This window comes from Pavona decussata, unplaced genomic scaffold (assembly GCF_977016875.1).
Source record: "Pavona decussata unplaced genomic scaffold, jaPavDecu1.1 SCAFFOLD_229, whole genome shotgun sequence".
NCBI classification, from domain to species: Eukaryota; Metazoa; Cnidaria; class Anthozoa; order Scleractinia; family Agariciidae; genus Pavona; species Pavona decussata.
Genome location: NW_028145634.1, coordinates 194,614 through 214,331, shown reverse-complemented (window position 1 = coordinate 214,331; position 19,718 = coordinate 194,614). Strand labels below are relative to the sequence as shown.

Here is a 19,718-nt window from a genome sequence, read left to right as displayed (position 1 = left end):
AAGCTGTTTTACTGAAGTGTGTTGAAACGTTAGCAAACTAATCAAGGTGTATAAGGACTAAAAACTAAGCTGATCTACTGAGCTGTGTTGAAACGTTAGCAAACTAATCAGGTTGTATAAGGACTAAAAACTAAGCTGTTTTATTGAGCTGTGTTGAAACGTCAGCAAACTAATCAGGGTGTATAAGAACTAAAAACTAAGCTGTTATACTGAGCTGTGTTAAAACGTTAGCAAACTAATCAGGGTGTATAAGGACTAAAAACTAAGCTGATCTACTGAGCTGTGTTGAAACGTTAGCAAACTAATCAGGTTGTATAAGGACTAAAAACTAAGCTGTTATACTGAGCTATGTTTAAACGTTAGCAAACTAATCAGGGTGTATAAGGAGTAAAAACTAAACTGTTATACTGAGCTATGTTGAGACGTTAGACAACTAATCAGGGTGTATAAGAACTAAAAACTAAGCTGTTATACTGAGCTGTGTTGAAACGTTAGCAAACTAATCAGGGTGTAAAAGGACTAAAAACTAAGCTGTTATACTGAGCTGTGTTAAAACGTTAGCAAACTAATCAGGTTGTATAAGGACTAAAAACTAAGCTGTTATACTGAGCTGTGTTGAAACGTTAGCAAACTAATCAGGGTGTATAAGGACTAAAAACTAAGCTGTTATACTGAGCTGTTTTCAAACGTTAGCAAACTAATCAGGGTGTATAAGGACTAAAAACTAAGCTGTTATACTGAGCTGTGTTGAAACGTTAGCAAACTAATTAGGGTGTATAAGGACTAAAAACTAAGCTGTTAAAATGAGTTAAGTTAAAACGTTAGCAAACTAATCAGGTCGTATAAGGACTAAAAACTAAGCTGTTACAATGAGCTATGTTAAAAAGGTATTAAACTGATCAGCCTGTTTCTTTACAATTTCTTCTACAGATTGAAAACGTAGCTGTTATGTTAAGTGATACTAACTGAAAGATAGCAAACTGAGTGGGATCTTTCTTCCCAAAAACTGGTCATGTACGGCGGTGATGTCGTACAGTGTCCTGTACATACAGGCATACCTAAACTTTTAATTATTTCAGCTCGAATTGAGAGTAGCTATAGAGCCTATGTCTTCGAGCATTATACGTTCGTGGGAGTTCACTTTTTTCTTCAGTGGGGATTTAAGCCGTAGGAGATCTCACTGTACACATGCTCCTCGTCTTCTTTGGGTTCTTCGGCATTGAACACACCCATTTCAAAAGCATTATGGCGGTTCCCACTTCTTCGAGCGGCAGGACCAACGTCTTTCCTGGTGGCTCTGGTAAGGTGTTGCTTTTTTCCAAGAGTATCAACTGATTTCCAAGTGGCAGCACCGTCCACACACCTTTTAGGGGAAGGATTTACACCTAACGGAACAGCAGGATACAAACCCTTAGCAGCACCATTTTCCAGATTTTTCGTAGTGGCATAACCAGTTGTCACATCTCCCACTGAGGCATATCTCGGGTTTCCAGCCCCAATAGACGCATAGCCAAGGTCAATATAATTATCCTTTCCAGGTACATCTTCTAATGTTTCATAAAATTCAGCTCCTTCAAAATAATAATAACAAAAAAGGTTAGGGCGGTTCATACCTCTCCCAGCGGTAGGGCCTACGTCTTCCCCGGTTGCTCTGGAAAGGTGTTGATTCTTTCCAAGAGTACATATCAAATGACTTCCAAGTCCGTCCACACACCTTTTAGTAAAATAATAATAATAATAATAATAATAATAATAATAATAATAATAATAGTAATAATAAAAGTCTTTATTTCCTCACAAGATAAAAAATACATATCTCATGTTACAATAGTAGTAGAAGGGTTTAAACCTTACCGAACAGCAGGATACAAGCCCTTACCTTTTTCCAGGTTTTTCGTAGTAGTATAGCCAGATGCCACGTCTCCCACTGAGGCATATGACGGATTTGTAGCCCCAACAGACGCATAGCTAGGGTTCATATAATTATCCTTTCCAGGTACATATTCCACTGTTCCATCGAATCCAGCTCCTTCAAAATAAAAATATAACAATAATAACAATTAAAAAACAATAAGTAGCTGTTTTCATGTGTAGACGTATATTCTGTTAGTTCGGATGCGGATTATATAAATTAACCGCCTTCGAATTATTTATGGTAGGGATGTGACCAGCGGATGCCAGGGTCTTTCCACCCCCCCCCCCCCCCCTCTTCCTCTCCTTCCTCTTACCCCAATTTAAAAGGGAAAAGTCCTGGCAACGAGGTTGTTTGTTCTCGTTTCACTACTGTGTGACTAGAGAATAACAGGTTTATCTTGACTGTTGCCCTGATGTCAGAGAGCAAAGAAATTTTTCCCTTTAACCATTTGGTGCATGTCCTATAATTCTATCCTACAAAGGAAGCCGGATCCGAGGACACAGCAATCTTCCAACACCCATTATCTTGTACTTTTCCCTCTAGCACAACCCATCAGTATATAAGGATTTTCAAACTACAGAACAATTTCCGACACCACCAAGGCCTGGAAGACCATTGCATGTAGTGTATATTAAAACAAAAGATGGGCAACACGTAAAACGTAATTCTGGATGAAGCCCGTGGCCTTCTAGATCTTTGACCACTCAAACATTTCAGGATAAGTAATCTGGTTGGATCTTCTTGGACGATCGGTTATTATTTTGAAATCGAATTCCACCGTTTATTTCTTCGGAGTAATATCAATGGCAGTTGAACGATACGATTGCAATAGTTTGTAGTCTGTACCTGCATGTGCAAATGAAGATCGATGTTTCAGACAGTCAATGAGTGATAATTAGGTCAGATATATTTTCAGTAAAACCAAGAGAGGATGCTCTCTTGAGTAAAACACGTTGCAAAGGAATAGCTGGATTGTTTGAGAAGATTTTGAGGCAAGGGTATGATCGCTTAAATACTCATGATACATTCATTCAATTTTAAAACACGTACTTAAATTGTCTTTCTTTTTGATTTTCCTCTTCATACAGATCCACATGAGTACAAGTCCAACAGCCAGGCCCACGACAACACAGGCTGCTGCTATGCCGATATTCCTGGGTGTTGTGTTTCCTGAATTACAAAAATTAAAAGTCACCATGTTTATTTAACGATGTTTGCTTTCAAATAATCTGTTTAAATGTTTTTAATATTTTAACAGCTCAGAGTAGTTTATTGTTCACTTTCCTAAACTCAACCAAAGTAATCACACTGGCCAACGAAAACAGACGTAAAACAGGGGCACCCTATCGCTCCGCTTCGGAGAATATTTGTTCGATTGGCCTAACTTCTCTCAGCTTTGCGAATTTCACTGTTATGAAAAGTAGCTCTTCCTTTTAAATGACATGTCATCTTAAAGTTTCATAGCATAAGAAATTATAGTTCCTTTTATTTTTGAGGACAAAAGCTACGTTTTGATAGCGAAAAGAGGCCAGCTATGTTTTTCGAAAAGCGAACAGTAGCGCGGAAAATTAGAGGAAGAAGATTCAATTTGATGGTTTTTCTGTGACTTGAATATTCTGTTAAAAGGAGTCCGAACACTGAGATAAAACTTTTCTCAGTTGCTCAAAAATCCCTCGTAAACAGCCCAAAACTGGAATAGCAAAAATAGCTAGTATTTTAAGAATTTGTTTACATTACTCCCTACGGTGCCCCAGGAAAACACAATGCACCAGTGTAAGGTTCAAGTAAACGTATCAGAATCTAGTATTATCTATCCTTTTTACCCTAATTATCAATTTGTGAACGATAGTAATATTTTACACAGCTCACCCACGGGTTTATTTTTTTCTTCATCTTGCAGCTTATTAACTGAAAAATGAAAAGAAAAAAAAATGATTGCATAACGATCTCTTACAATAAACAGGGGTCAGTAATTAAAACTCTTCTGCAACATCAGCTTCAGGAAAAGGTTCTGCATGGGAAAATGTCAAAATTATGTCTTATGAGCCAAGAAAATGAAAACTTCATCATCGTCATTGTGTACACCTTGGGCAGTTGCAGCTATTTGCGAGGGGAGCACGGAATGTAATGCAGGAGCCCCCCGCAGGTATCGAGTATTTGGATTTTGCCAAGGAGGGGTAGGAAATGAGAACAAGAGATGTTAAATTATATTTTTTGGATTGATTCAACACTCTTCGTGCTTTGTTTTACCTCCATTTTTGCAGTTACTTGGTGTGCAGTCGTTTATGTTAGTTGAACAATTGACACCGCTGAATCCCTCAGTACAGCTGCAACGATATCCATTAACCTCATCAATGCAGGTTCCATCATTTTCGCAAGGAGCTGCTTGGCAGTCATCGATGTTGGTTAAACAATTGACGCCACCGAAACCCTGAAGGCAACTGCATCTGTACCCATTGATTTCATCAAAGCAGATTCCATTGTTTTTACAAGGATCTGATTGGCAGTCATCAATGTTAGTTGAGCAGTTGATGCCAGTGAATCCCAGAAGACAGTTGCAGCTGTATCCGTTGATTTCATCAACACAGGTTCCGCTGTTATCACAAGGATCTGATTGGCAGTCATCAGTGTTAGTTGAACAGTTGACGCCAGTGAATCCCAGAAGACAATTGCATCGGTGCCCTTTGATCTCCTCAACACAGGTTCCATTGTTGTCACAAGGATCGTCTTGGCATTCATCAATGTTAGTTGAACAGTTGATGCCACTGAAACCCAAAGGACAATTGCATCGGTATCCATTAATTTCGTCGACACAGGTTCCATTGTTATCACAAGGATCTGACTGGCAATCATCAATGTTTGCTGAACAGTTGACGCCAGTGAATCCCAGAAGACAGTTACACATGTAGTCATTAACGAGGTCAACGCAAGTTCCATTGTTTTCACAAGGAGATCCTTGGCAGTCATCAATGTTAGTTGAACAGTTGACGCCACTGAATCCCTGAAGACAATTGCATCTGTATCCATTGATTTCATCGATACAGGTTCCGTTGTTATCACAAGGGTTTGGTTGGCACTCATAAATGTCCACGTCACAATCACGACCTGTAAAACCAGCTACGCAGTCACATCGATAATCATTGATGATATCCTATGAGATGAAAAAGAACACCGTCGATAAAGACCCTTTTAAAATACCTTCAATAAGACGGAAACTTAGCATTACACTACTAAGAAGTAGATGGGAGGTTGCTAAGTACCAAAGAACGTCGGGAGTCATCGAGAACGAATCCAGCAGTTTCAGTCTCACAATCTATTTGGAGACATGAAACCACTGACAAGAATGAAGAATTAGAGTGAAACCACCAATTAAATTAGAGAAAACGAATGAAATTAAGCAAATCGAGAGAAGCAACTGAAAACATGCACAAAAAGAAAACGACACGAAGTACCAATTATAACAAGAATGAACCGAACCTGAAAATAGCGACAATTCTGCCAGGCCTTTCGCTGCTTCCAATTTGAAAGACTGCAAGCAAGTGGCCATTTAAAACAGGCCAAGAAAATAGAAACAGCTTGTTGGTACTCAGTGTAGGGTGACTGCAACCGCTTATTCAAGGTGACTGTTTAATAGAGGTACATTTTTTCTGGGACTTTGACAACTGACCACTTAGTAGAGGGTGACCGCTGAATATGGTGCCGCTTAATACAGGTTTTACTGTCATTGGCATTCACTAAGGAAAACATATAGTCAGAGGTTTCATAAGAAGCCGGCAACCGGCGAATTATGCCGCCTACTTTCAATATCAGTGTCACCTACTATTGCCATTATATCTCCTAATTCAGACCTGTTTTTTCCTGAAATGGCAAGCAAAGTAAATTGCCAATAAATAGTTTGTCTCATTTTTATCTATTGGAAGATTGTACATAACACGCCAAGCATTTAAACAATATTAAGAACTACGCGATCAACACTTATTGTTATTTGCTGTTTGACACATTAAATGGCAGGAGATCATGAACAACTGATTTGTAAGAAATCTGTCTTATCTATTGTACTCAATTTGGTTCCCAGAATGCTGGAAATAGCATTTCCATGCTTCCAGATCCCAAAATTTTCTGCACCACACTAGAAGAAGAGCCCTTACGACCCCAATTGTCACAGCCAGCTACTCTACAACAACCATCTGTCGACAAGACTTAACAAAGTGGACAGCTGACAACAATAAACAAGACGAGTGGAAAAAAAAATCGACAAAGCTAAGGAAAACAACTGAAAACATTAAAAAACAGAAGACAACGAATTGAAACCAAAAAAAAAAAAAAGACAACTGGAAAAGATAACAAGAATTATGAAAAGGAATGAAATCATTAACAAAAATGAAGAAAACGAGTGAAAGCTTGGACAACAATGAAGATAATCAGAATAACAGACAAAAGAGAAAGAAAATGAATGGAACCACTGAAAAGATGAAGAAAACGCCTAAAGCAAAAATGAAGGGAAAAAAGAAGACAATTACGAAGAGCGACAAAAATGAAGGGAAAGAGCGGAATCACTAAACAGGTGAAAACATAGTTAAAAGCGAAAAAACGAGTGAAACTAACATTAACAAAGGAAACAAGTGAAACTATTGAATAAATGAACAAAAACGAGTGCAGTCACGGACAAAGACAGATGAAGGAGTTAAACCACCGACATAAATTAAAAAAACTGGTAAAACATCGGAAAATAATGAAGAAAATGAGTGCGATCGCGGACAAAAATATAGAAAGGAGTGAAACGCAGCGTTGACAGCGTATTGCTCGATATTTCAGATCTAACTTTTCAAATTACTAGTCACTATTAGCTACCGAGAAAAAAAAATTTCCCGCTATTCAGCGATACCTTGCATGTTGCTCCATTTTGGCACTTATTCTGGTTACATTCGTCAATGTCTGAAGAAGAAAATCAGTCACCCGTTAATGTAACAACCATCCTCGGAAACCCACTGGGGCAGTTAGTCGGGTGGAAGGGATTTTCGTGGGCGAAAGTTTACTATAAGAAAGGAAGATCCCTTCCACCCGACTAACTGCCCCTGGGTCTCCGAGGATGTGTAACAACATTTCCGCTGAATAAACTTAGTTGCATTTAGTGACAAATGAATGACCTAGCTCCAACGTGTCTCCTGTAGCCCAATGCCCGTTGAGCATTGGAAAAAGCAATCGGAAAGTCATAAGTGCAACTCCTGTTGAGAGAACTCGGATTTGTTTTTTCCGAGATGCCTGTGTTACTGACTGAATAATACATCATTCTAAGTTGCATAAGTTTATCCTGGGAAAAAAGGCTGGTCTTCTTAGAATGATAATGACAGCTAAAATCCTCCATCTCACATCCGCTAACAATCTGAGGGCCTTGGTAAAGATTACCTGTACCAACCAATTACTTTGTTTTTAAATCAGTCAGGTTCAAATGTATAGAGTGGGTTTCAATTGTGTGTCGATAGTAAGTTCACGTTTGCTTTGATTTTGCTTTACTTCGCTCTGTGATTGGCCAGCAAAACACGCGCCTCCTTCTCAACCAATCAGCTGCAAAACCAAAACCAATCGTGCCTTGCTCACACGCGTTTTCCCGCGCTTGGCGCCGGTTATATGTATTTGCTTCGATTTCTGATTGGTTCATTGCGCTGTTTGCGTCTGTTGCGATTGGCCAGCGGTGATTACTTTGCTTTTGGTTTTACGACACTCAAATGAAATTCGCAGCAGCGTAATTATTTAATTATGATTTAATTGTAATTTATACCGTGGTGTTGGTTTTACGATACCGCATTAAAGCTGCTTTAATGCTTCACCTGTTTGGCAGTTTGCTCCTTCAAACCCAGCACGGCAGGTACAAGTATAGTACGTCCTGTAGTTTACACAGGTACCACTGTTTTGACAAGGGTTTGAGGAACAAAGGTTGATTTCTGACGACAAAAGCAAGAAATATTATTGATGTTGTATCCCTCAGTGAGCTTGCGAAAACTTTCATATATATTTCTCAAACTCATTAATAATTCATCAAGAGAAAACAAAGGAAATTACTACCGTGACCGTGGTTTGGAAATGTGTTCTTAATTACCATAAAATTTTGCCAACTTGAACCTTGAATTTCTCCAAGAATTGTTGATCATTTGAGAAGCCATATCAAACACTCGAAAGTGTGTTTCATCAGACATCCAAACACCTCGAAGTCGTTTAAAAAACTCGGCTGCGCCTCGTTTTTTCATCCTACTTCTCAGTGCTTGGATATCTGATGAAACACGCCTTCTCGTGTCTCATATATTACATATAGCACTTCACTCCCCGAAATTTGAACCTGCACCTTAAAGAGGAAGTATCACGCGAATTCGATGAATTCGATGTGTGTGTCAACAGAAACAAACAAACAAAAAAAAACTGTGTACTTCTGTTATAAATTATCCCCCTAGGGACAGAGTAGGTCAGAATGGATTGAAACTTCTCAAACTCATTAATAATTCAAAAGCCAAAGACAGATGAAATCATGCACCGTGACGTGTTTGGAAATTTGATGAAAAACTCCTTGTTTTTGCATCCTTAATTTCTCCTTCAAAATCAATTTGTTTGAGAAGTTATATCAAACACTCGTCACAGTGTTTCATCACAATATCAAAACCTTGAAGTTCGTCAAAAATACTCCGCTACGCGTCGTATTTTCAACTCTCTTCTCGGTGTTCGATGTGTGATGAAACACTGTGTCTCGTGTTTAATATATTACTTGAAAAATGTTAGGCAAACCTTTTTCACTGAGTTCTCGTATTTCTGTTTCCAAAATTAAATGCGCTAGAACAGATCACAAGTTTTTCCTTTCAAGAACTAAGTAGATTTCTTTCCTCTCGTTGTTCTAGAATTATTTTGTAGCTAAGTAAAGGTCTTCTTACTTCACCATTTTTAACAAAAAATGTAAAGACCAATGACGCTTGACGGTTACAAAGAGTTTTTCTGGTTATTTTGTCTTTTGTTTTTTCTGCATTTTATCTTGTTTCTGTTGTACTAAATTAAAGTTGGGAGTTTCAGTCTTCACAGTCATTGAAAATGAGTCAAACCACAGATAAAACTAAAGAACAGGGTTAAAATTACGGACAAAAGCCAAAAGGACGTGAAACTACGGAAAAAGCTAAGGAAAACTAGTGAAACAACCGACAAAACTAAAACCACTTTTATAAAAAAAAAAAAGAAAGAAAAGCGATGAAACTACCAGCAATAATAAAGCCAAAAATATAAGTCGCGCGCAAGTCTCTTGGTTCTTCTTTCAGGTTTCCTGGCGATTTGAATTGCAAAGTATGGCAAAACAGATAAATAAAAACTAATGGCGGCTGATACAAGTTTGTCAAATCAAGAATATGGTAGCACCTTCCCGCCTTAGACAGGCATGCCTTTCTCAAAGCTCCCGAAGAACTCTTCAGTGGGGCCAAAAAGTAATTTCATCTCTTTTCTACAGGTTCTCGGTTGTTTTTCCTACAAACTAAGCCAATGTTTTTCTTAATCTTGGAAAACTTCAGACTCATCTTTGCTTTCAAAAGAGTCAAAATTTGAATTTTTGGTAATGAATTTTGCGCATGTTAAATGGTTCCTTTTTTTTTTCGGGACCCAAATCTCTTCGGGAGTTTGAGTTTACGCATGCCTGGATACTTAAACGAAGTTCTGTTTTTAGTCATAGCAATATTTTAGACCTCTCATAATTGTAACCAGGTTTCATTGCAAAAAATGGTACGATGTTTTAAATGTTGTCGCTTTGGTTTCTTCATTTGGCTGACTTCTCAGAAGACGCTGGAATATGCTTGTGATATTATAACAACCAAAATTATATCAGGACAACAACGAATAGCTTCATTTGCACGAACGTGAATACGTACAGCATTGCTAATTATAACTACAACTTAATTTCCTGAATTACATTAGTGGAGATTGAGAATAATGGACGCAAATGGCATGAAGCAATGAACTCGATCAGTAGCATATTGATGTAAATAAGATTTTGAGTTCATGAGGTCAGTTTTTAACTCCCGTGGCTGACAACTGTTCGTGTTTTAGAAGCTTCATCCCTAAGAGTTGCGTAATTCTTGCAGTAGCTAGAAAAGAAAATTAGCTTCAACTGTAGCCTGATCTTTGGTCAGTTTGAACTCTGGAGAGTTAGTTAATCCGCCTAGTTTAGAGCGTTTTCAATTGAGTGTTTGTAAAACCAAAACCAAGCGCGGTAAAACACGATTGGTTTTGGTTTGGATTCCCATTGGTTGAGAAAGTGGCGGGAGTTTTGTAACCAATCACAGAGCGTAGTAATGCTAAACCAAAGCAAACGCGAAATTACTTTCGGCACTCAATTGAAAACCGCTCTAATCATTAATTTATGGATTCCAAGCTTGGGTTTCACTTAATTGCTGTCCGCTCATTATAATCTACTCACCAGTGCGGCAGTTTTGTCCTGTCCAACCTGCTAAACAGATTTTATTTCCTGTGTTCACATCACACGTGTAGTGTCCACCGCTATCATCCCGTCCAACGCAGTATGTATTACAATCTGCATCGTAGTAATTAGCATCACAGTAAACACGAACTTGAATTCTGGTGTTGGATCTCCTGCCGCTCAGCTAGTACATACAAAGAAACCACATATGTGAGGTTTTTGGCAGGAACTAGCCTTACTCGTTGACGCTCTTTTGGGTTCGTCATGCTCTTTTGGCTCGACACGCGATCTTTAGGGAAGATTGGGTGACGAGCGTCACGCAATCTTCCCTAAAGATCGCGTCTGCGAGGGAGACTAGTCAGGAACCATCAATACTACAACTTTATTAACATCTCTAATATTATTAACATAGAAATTAAAATATATATATTTTTTATTTTTGTTAAACATTCCCTTTAAAAATATGATAGTTTCAATCTGGCATGATAAAATACTCATCAAAGGAAAGCTTTTATTTGCTAAAATGATTACTTTTTTTATTTTTTTTCAGTAAATTAACGGTTGGGTGGCGTGCTGTGCTCTTCATTGGCTAAAACTGGAATGGCGTTTTCAAGTAAAAAAAACGTAATATGTCAGGAAAATCCAAAATTTACAGAGTTATCATCTTGTTATCATTTTCGTTTGTCCGTTTTCCAGCATGCACATGTTTGTAATTTATTGTAATTTTTTTTCTATTTTGTTCTCGTGAGGCGTCTTGTCCCGCCTCGACTAGCTTTGTGGCTATTTGCGGGACAAGCCACTCTTCGTCTGAATTTGTAAATAAATTGTTGTTGTTCTTGTTGTTGTACCAAGAGGGAATGATTTTTGTACTTGCTTGCAGGGGCGTTTTGTTTTTTTTTTTTTGGGGGGGGGGGGGGAGGGGGCCACGGCTCCCTTTTCTTCTTGTATTTTAAAAAAGGTTTGTAACCGTCTTTCGAGTGGTATTATGCACTCAAGCAGAATCTCCACGAATGTGAATTTTTCATTAAGGTCGGTGGTGGTGGTAGGGGGGGGGGGGGGGAGGTAAGGGGGGTTTGCACCTTCGCCACAATTTCTTCGGTCACCTCTTTCTGGATTTTCTGGATCCGCCCCTTGCTTGTGTCTGCACTCGTGTAAACATGCCCGACAAATTAGTAAAAGATCAAGAAGATGTATTATGTTAACAAGCTTTCAAGCAGTTTTAACCAGCTTGTGCCAATGATTGGTAAGTTCATCGCATGCCTTGATTTGTGAAAAAAACGTAGCAGTGTTCTTACCGTGATGCTTCTAGCTGTGGCACTCTGCAGGTCTTTTTGTGCAGAAATGCTGGCGATATTGTATTGAATCTCGTCAACAAGATCATCTTCATGGCCAACGCCAAATAAATGTCCACTATCGTCATCCCATACTTTCAATATAATGCCGAATGCTCCCTATTAAAAAAGGAACGAAAGCAAGCAGAGGTCAACAAATTACTAACTGGCACAGCTGAACACACTTTGGATGCAAGCTAGCCTTTCAATCTGTCAGCCAACACGTGTTTTGAGGTTTTGGGAAGTAATCTTGACCTATGATGAGTCTTTTACAGACTTTAATATCTGCATTAGCGTGAAAGCGTTCCGCTAATACAACTGGTTAGCTCTATTTGAAGTTGGGCCAATCTCGTACTTAGAGTTTTCACTTTTTTCTCAATTTTCCGAGCGAGCAACCTCTGGCCAAAGAGCCTGAGGATTCTGGGTACCCGAGATTGGAGTTGGGCGAGTGATATTGGCCATATTTATCTTTAGTAGCTGCATAATGCGTCTGCTTCGGATAAATTGGGAGGCGCATGAAACTGCCCTTACACGAATAACAGTATCAGGATAGATAGTGGACCTCCGACACTGACTAGCCGCGTGGATAGAAGCCTGGCGGGAAAAATCCGTTACTGAGTTTCAACTTCACAAAATGACGACTACTTTGAAATTGATTTATTTCTTATGACAGAAAGCCTCAAAAGTTTTTGAATTATGAAATTAGTCAAGGAAATAAATATAAACATACCTTGGTCTTTTGGCAAGCATATCTCAAAATTGCTTGCCCTAGACAATTCTCCAGTCCTGGGTTTTAAAAAATGGAAACCCCTTTTTTTGTAGATGTCCTTGTGACATCGTTGACAAGACGTATAATACACTTAAATACTCATATTTCTAAATTAAAGAAGTCTTTTTTTTTAAAGAAAATTCATCTTGACGTGAGTGCGATGGTCAGCTTTTAACTGCAGCGCTAAATGGATTACCTAAAGCCATGATATGACAAGAAAGGCTTTTCATATCAGAAAATCTCATGCTCTCTTGTAAGTCACTTGGTTACACTATGTCGTGTTTAACAGCAGACTTAAGTTGGCGAACACTTTGCCCATTTTTGCTCCATGCGCCTGTTGTACAATCTCGTACCTAGAGCCCTCAGGCTCCTTGGCAAACGGTTGGTCGCCAAGTGAGACTCTGGGAAGAAAAATTGTTATTGGCTGCCCCATAATGGCTCTGTCTTTCACTTGCATTGTCTTATCACAGAAATCCTGCAGTGAGAAAATTCCAGTGCCGCAGTCTCTTCTGGCGACCAACTGCTGGCCAAAGAACATGCACTGTACTGAAGAGGATGTACTGGATCAAACAGTCATAGAAACCTTACAATATAACGAGACTGTATTAATGTTCTCACTTAGTACCTGGACACACTCTCCAAGAACTGGTACCTATACAGACAGAACTCTGGGTACTTAGAGACTACATAACGCCAGGTTTCAAGGGACCTTCACATTGGATGGCCACCAAAATTTCATGACTGCTTGTTTAAACTTGCAGGAAAATTGATAACTGATTTAAAGATCTTACCGGCCAGCTTCCACTGAAGTGATAAGTTAAAGGGTTTGTAAGACTACTCCCAAGTGCTCGTCCAGATCCAGGAAAATTGAAACTGTCATCTCCTAAAATGTATGTCTCCCAGCGGATCCAAGCAGAAGAAACACTAGACGATGATAACGGATGTGGTGCGACATAAAACACGAAGAGGTTTTCAAAATCATTTGGGCAATAACCCCATGCCCCACAGCAGTCACAGCAAGATCCTGAGTAATCTAAAGAAGTTGGATTACTGTAATCCAACAGCTGTATAGACACTGTAGTCTTGGCACCAACAGGCTACAAGAAAATTGAATACTAATTATTATTAAAAACTGGATCATTGTGTAATGCTATTCCAGGGATTTGATTGGCTTAGCGGCCATGGTATATGAGCCATTATAATCCATCAAATATTTTCGCTCGCGCGCGATTGGTCTAAACGCCTCACGTGACCGAATATACCCCAGCTAAAACTGGGGAATATCCGATGATATTCCCCAATTTCAAAAACTTCAAGGCGCGTCAAGTTTGCAATTAAAATTAATTTCAAGATGGGGGGACGGTTTGCTTTTGTGACAGAAGAAGAGATAATCTGCTGGTCGATAAAGCAGTATTAGAAAACAACATACGCTCTAAACGTTTTTGACAGTAAACTGTTCTTAAACGAAATGTTCAAATACTCAAGCTCTTGTTACATGTTGCGAAAAATATTTGAAGGATAATAACCACAATAGCCTCCATTTGACTTAAAAAATATGCTCAGATATTTGTCCTTGGACACTATCTGCTCCTCGAAGCTCACAGTTTTCCTCGAGCTTCGCTCTCGGAAAACTGTTCGCTTCTCGGAACAGATAATGTTTCGCGGACAAATATCTGAGCATATTTTCGCGCCAAATGGAGGCTATTGTTTATTTACACCATGCCTGAGAAATAAAGACCATTAAAATGGTCTTCTGGTTGTTCTTGCTAAGCGAAACCAGCAAGATCTAACAATATTTCTTGATTGTTTTTAATAAAAAAAATATTTTTCCACTCGAGGTTGTTGGATATGCCGGATGATTATAGCCAACTCGGCTCTTCGCGCCTCGTTGGCTATCCAACGCGCGCTCGGGGAATACAATTGTTAATTATGGGCTCTTTGGCTAAAAATACACTGCATGTCCAATGTTATGTCGTGTACTTGGACTTACAGTATTGAATTGCACAAGTTTTAATTTCAACCTCGTTCCCAGGGCTTTGAGAAGGGAAAAGCCCTGGGAATGTTAGCCCAAATTCTCTTCAATTTGAAATGTCAATTTGCGGCGCTCCCTATAAGAAAATCCTCTGAAAAAATAACTAGATTATTTTGACAATTATCGTGAAATAAGTTGTATACAACAGAATTATTTTTATTTGCTTGATCAAATCTTTATGTTATTCTCGTATAAAAATCGAAAAAATTTATTATCAAGTATTCTTCCCCGCGTCTGAGGTGTATGAAATTGTCAAATTTCACTTCCGATTGGATACAGGAAAGTTAGTCTTGCGATTTCCGGCTATTCCTCAGCTGTTTTATTCTGAGCATTCCAAAATCTCATTCATATTCATATCCACAAATACATGTACTTAAGGCTAGCATCAAAATAAACTTATTCTTTCGATCATGTCAGAACAAATTATGGTAAATTTAATTTGCACTTCTCTGGTCCTTCTATTAATTGGAATAATTTGGATGAACAACTGAAGAGGTTTTCTTTCCATCCATTTAAGCAAACAATGACAAAATTTATTGAGTACTTACATCTAATGCTGGCTTAGTATTCAAGTGCTTTAAAATTTTCTTTTCGCTTCTAATACACCTATGTACAAATATTGGTTCACTCACTATCTAGTACTTTTTTTCTTTTTCTTTTTCTTTTTTTTTTTTTTGTATTTCCTATCTTATCTAATAGCCCTTTTCACGGTTAACTCTGCTCATTTAAATTACAATGAAATCTAGCATGTATGTGAGGCAGTTTCGGGCTATTTTGTAGTTTTAGCCCGAAATTGCCTCGCATCCACGTTGGATAACATTGTAATGTAAATGAGAAAAATCAACCGTGAAAAGGGCTATTGTTTGTATCTTTTTTCCGTTCTTGTGAGTTACCAATCTCGCACCCAGAGTCCTCTGGGTTTTTGGTCAGCGGTTGGTCGCCAGTAGAGACTCTGGGGTACTGGAATTTTATTACCGCAGGTTTTCTGCGGTAAAAAACAATGGAAGCCGTTACCAGCCGTTACGGGAAGCCGTTACGGGACAGCCAATCAAAAAATTTAAAATAAATTCCAGTTCCCAGAGTCTCTACTGGCGACCACCCGCTGACCAAAAAGCCAGAGGACTCTGGGTACGAGATTGGTGTGTTACAACCCAGATAAAGCGTGATAATGTTTGTAACAGAATTTGCCGGATAACAATGCAGCAAAATCACCAGACCAAATAAGTACATTCATCGCTTCTGTTTTGTAGACGCTATTGAACACCGGTAGATGTAAGCTTAAATGTATGTAAACAAACATACTTTTGAACTGACGGTAAACAAATAGTTGAACCATCAACAGATTTCAGCGGCCTTTAATGCTGGGGAGGTTAGGAGTGGACGTTGTAAAACACAACGTGATAGGAATAAATTAACACAAAGCCAAACAAGACAGTGAATACTCAAGAGGAAATAGCGTGCGAGTACATCCGTGTTAATTAACCTTCCGCTGCTTGTTCCCCAACCCTCGCCTTCGCCCGACATCTGGAGCGAGCTACGCACCTTCATGCATCCCTCCCCGCCGCAAACCATAACCGGAGGATAGAACAGAAGAACATATTACACATAACTAGGATACTATAGAAACTGTCAAAAATGGAGAGTGAAAACAGCAATTATATATTCACGACCTAAAGAGAAATCACTGACCCCGACCAAATTCGGTGACACATTTTAAGAGCATGTTAAAATACGCAGTCGCAAGAGGAACACACAATTTCCCGGAAAACAATGCAGCGAAATCACCAGACCAAATAAGCGCATTCATCTCTTCTGTTTTGCAGACGCTATTGAATACCGATCGATGTAAACTTTCCAACAAACATACTATTGAACTGACGATAAACGATAAACGAATGTTTAAACGCATAGGGCCAGTTATTTAAACAACTTTAATAGGCCGCGGCTTCTGACACAATAAGTGGACCTCGAAATCTGTTCAAAAGTGGTTGATTTTAAGTAGATAAATAGTTTTCTAGTCTGGGATGCAAGCTTCCTTGTTACCTTCAGCAACAGACAACTGTTGGCAAAATTGAAAATGGCTTGGAACGTGGTTCTTCTTTGATGTTAGGGAGTCATGCAGTTTCGGTAATCGACAAACTGCGGTGACGATTTAAAACCCCGATAAAGCTACAATAGCCTTTTATGCTATTCGCAGTCATCTAACTTGAAAACTTCTTATATCAGTTGTTGCTTCGATGCTGTTCATCATTTTTAATTTTTGAGATAACAAGGGCACAACATTTATTTGCTGCTCGGTTCGAATTTGCAGTTAGGGTGTCATTTAGTGTGCCGCCCGAATTTAGTACAGTCAAACTCAAGACATGACTGAACACAAGCATTGTGAAACCCTCTAAATAAACGTCAGTTCACTGACGGCGTAATTAATTGTTTAAGCACTATTTTCTAAAAAGTTATTCAGGGGCATTGGAACTGAAGAACTTAAATTCTGTTTACCTACTCAGTGCTCGTTTTTGGTTCTTTGAAAGGCTGAACGTTTAAGTTGCGGAAAATTTTTGGGACCAAAATCCCATCCCTTAATCGAATTAATTTACGAGCTGTCGTTTGGCTGTCTGAAAATCCTAACTAGCCTTATTTCGCACCCCAAATTGCCGTTTTTGTCATTTAGAAAACAGGAGGAATTTAAGGTTAAATCTTTGCTGACATTTCACCCAAAGAAAATTATGACTAGTTTTCTTCACAATTAAATTGGAATTGTTTAAGCTTATTAAGCCGGACTTCTGGACAGATATTTCATCGAAAAGAACCGTGTCGAGCCCCTGATTTATTGACAATGCCGACCTTTTGAGAGCTGCCACAAATTATTTAAAAGTACCTTAGTTTTACGATGTGATGTTCTCCTACTTTCCTTTCGTATGTCAACAAATAGGTTACTAGGGAGCCATAACTGAATAAGTTATTTGCAAACTTCCGTTTGTTGAATAAATAGTTTTTAAAGTTTTAAACTTCAAACTGAGTCGGTTTACAAGAACGAGTAACTTCCAGTGAACATTGTCCGCAAATCTTATCACTAAAACAAAATTCGGTAAACAAATTCAATAAACAACCTTGTATAAACAGAGATTACTTCATGCATGGTTGGTGAGTTCATCTCAGTAAGTATACAATACACTAAGTACACATGTATCTTCCCGATCTGTTAAAAGACTTAAAACACGTAAACTTACCTCGTAACACGACAACATTGCAATGAAAGTAACGATAAAAGTAGCCGAGCGGGTGAACCTTATATTCTTGTGGATAAACTTCGCCATCGCGCAGAATGTCTTTTTCATCAACTGCAACTGCAGCCAACTCCTATGCGGAAATGAGCCAAGAACGGGGAAGTGGAATGTTAAGTGAAAGTGATCAGCCAATCGGAAGAGAGAGTAGTAAGTATCTGGGGCCTCTTCGAAAGCGCATAATTGTAGGAATTTCCATAAATGGCTACATATAAACCACAAAATCGCAAAAAATGTAAAGCCGCCGTTACACGTTGAAACTTTTAGCTGAAACTTGTGTGCAATGGCGAACGAGACCAGTTTCACAAAGTGGTGTTACACAGTGAAACTCTTGTTTTTTTTTTCACCACTGCCACCGTTGCGAGCCGTTGCAAAAGTGGAAAGCTAGCGGTTCTATGTGAAACTTGTCTCGCGACAGAAGTTCGAAAAAGTTTCACGAAACTGACCATGTTACAAGGTGCAACGCCTGCTGGAACTTGTTTGTTAACTTCGTTCTCTATTTGTTTCATGGTGGGTGGTCATCAATTTGTCCAAGACTCTTGATTACAGCCAAGTTAAAACTACATTCCCCCCCTGCCCGAGGGGTAATTTTCATGATAATGGAGTATTTACTTAAACATTTCACAGCAGTTATGATAAATTTGCACTAAGCTGCTTTTTCCCCAAAAATTTCTGTAACCTAGTTTTTCGTCAGCCGCCTTCTTTTCGTAGCTGGCTGCCTGCTTAAGTTGTGACGCGGTCTCAGACTCTTATTTGTTTAGTTACTTCTTTTATCGGCAGTTCACTGATCAAATATATTACTTTCATATTGAGTTCACCTCCATCCGTTCACTCACACAATGACTAGCTCGGGCTTGAATACTGCACCTGCATCACAGAGGTCATGGGTTCGAATCGCGTTCAAGCCTGAATTTTTTTTCAGGCTCCCCTTTCGCAACTGCTTGAGTTTCATACAGTAACTGCGACGACCTGTCATTTATTAATAATCAGTTGTAAATACAAGCCAGCGCTGCCGAGGCACTGAGTCCACCGAAACCGAAAAACGAAAAAAGTGAAAAGTCAAAAAGTGAAATCTGTGGGTAGAGACAAATGGACAAACTCATTTAGTAAGAAATTTAAAACCGAAAAGACGTAAAGAAAACGAAATGTTTTAAGCGATCTCAAAAATGACCAAACTGGAAAACGGAAAAACCCTTGGGGTTACTGACCGTTTGAGAGCTTATAGGGAAACAATTAGCAACCAGTTTAACAGTTTAACGCCGACAAATTTGATGACAAGTGCATGCCGAGCAATGCCTCATGTAATTATTGGTATACTGTCCTTTACCCAGGTCGTATACAGTCATTACACCAAGTCGTAGAGGGAAAATATAAAGACGTGACATGACGTACAAGGTCCGTTAATTAACAATTATTCCACCAGCGCGTTGGATATGAGATAATAGACAGCCAACGAAGCGTGTAGCACCGAGTTGCCTTCAATCATCTCATATCCAACAAGTAGGAGTGAGATAATTGCTTTATTAAAAGCATTAAAGAAATATTGCTAGATCTTACTGATTTCGCTTTGCAGGAACACTAACCAGAAGACAAGGTTGTGGTCGCTATTTCTCGGGCATGGTATAATGGCTCATATACCATGGCCGTTAAGCCAATCAAATCCCTGGAATTGCATTAAACAATGATCCAGTTTTTAATAATGACCATTATACGCCAGGGTGTGCCATGGAAATATACAAATGTTATGCACTTGTACCAGAATTCCGTATATATATTATACTTAAAGTATAAGGAATGAAACGTTTACTAGTCATTACACAGTTCTACTGACACAGCCCTTGTACGCCAGTGTATTTGATAGTACATATACGGACCCTATACGGACTCATTATAACACCTCATATCTGCCAGTACCAGTTTCACGCAGTCAGTGTGCGGAAATATTTCCGG

General features: G+C 38.9%; 2 protein-coding genes across 2 annotated transcripts in view; one reads left to right on the top strand and one right to left on the bottom strand.

Moving 5' to 3' along the window:
* Positions 1-14,132, top strand: part of LOC146458735 (uncharacterized) — a 257,490-nt gene extending 243,358 nt beyond the window's left edge. Inside the window, exon 2 of the mRNA XM_085090342.1 lies at positions 13,560-14,132. The gene's annotated coding sequence lies outside the window, so the exon portion shown is untranslated. The remainder of the gene's footprint in view (positions 1-13,559) is intronic.
* Positions 767-17,870, bottom strand: LOC146458734 (uncharacterized). The gene is made up of 11 exons (XM_085090312.1): positions 17,715-17,870; positions 13,247-13,552; positions 11,651-11,806; positions 10,356-10,539; positions 7,744-7,857; positions 6,801-6,850; positions 4,166-5,066; positions 3,785-3,823; positions 2,966-3,085; positions 1,880-2,029; positions 767-1,571 (listed from the first exon to the last, which is right to left on the bottom strand). Exons 1-11 carry the CDS (start codon positions 17,820-17,822, stop codon positions 1,150-1,152), a joined length of 2,550 nt encoding a protein of 849 aa, XP_084946438.1. The 5' UTR covers positions 17,823-17,870; the 3' UTR covers positions 767-1,149.
* Between the last annotated feature and the right edge of the window lie 1,848 nt (positions 17,871-19,718).

What these genes read in the sequence shown, in the direction of transcription:
- LOC146458734 (XM_085090312.1), bottom strand. Translation starts at nt 17,822, where the DNA reads ATGAAAAAGACATTCTGCGCGATGGCGAAGTTTATCCACAAGAATATA. An exon ending in AAGTAACTGCAAAAATGGAG is followed by an intron (nt 3,824 to 4,165) that starts GTAAAACAAAGC and finishes TTCATTTTTCAG; the next exon opens with TTAATAAGCTGCAAGATGAA. An exon ending in CAAAAAGAAAGACAATTTAA is followed by an intron (nt 2,030 to 2,965) that starts GTACGTGTTTTA and finishes TTTATTTTGAAG; the next exon opens with GAGCTGGATTCGATGGAACA.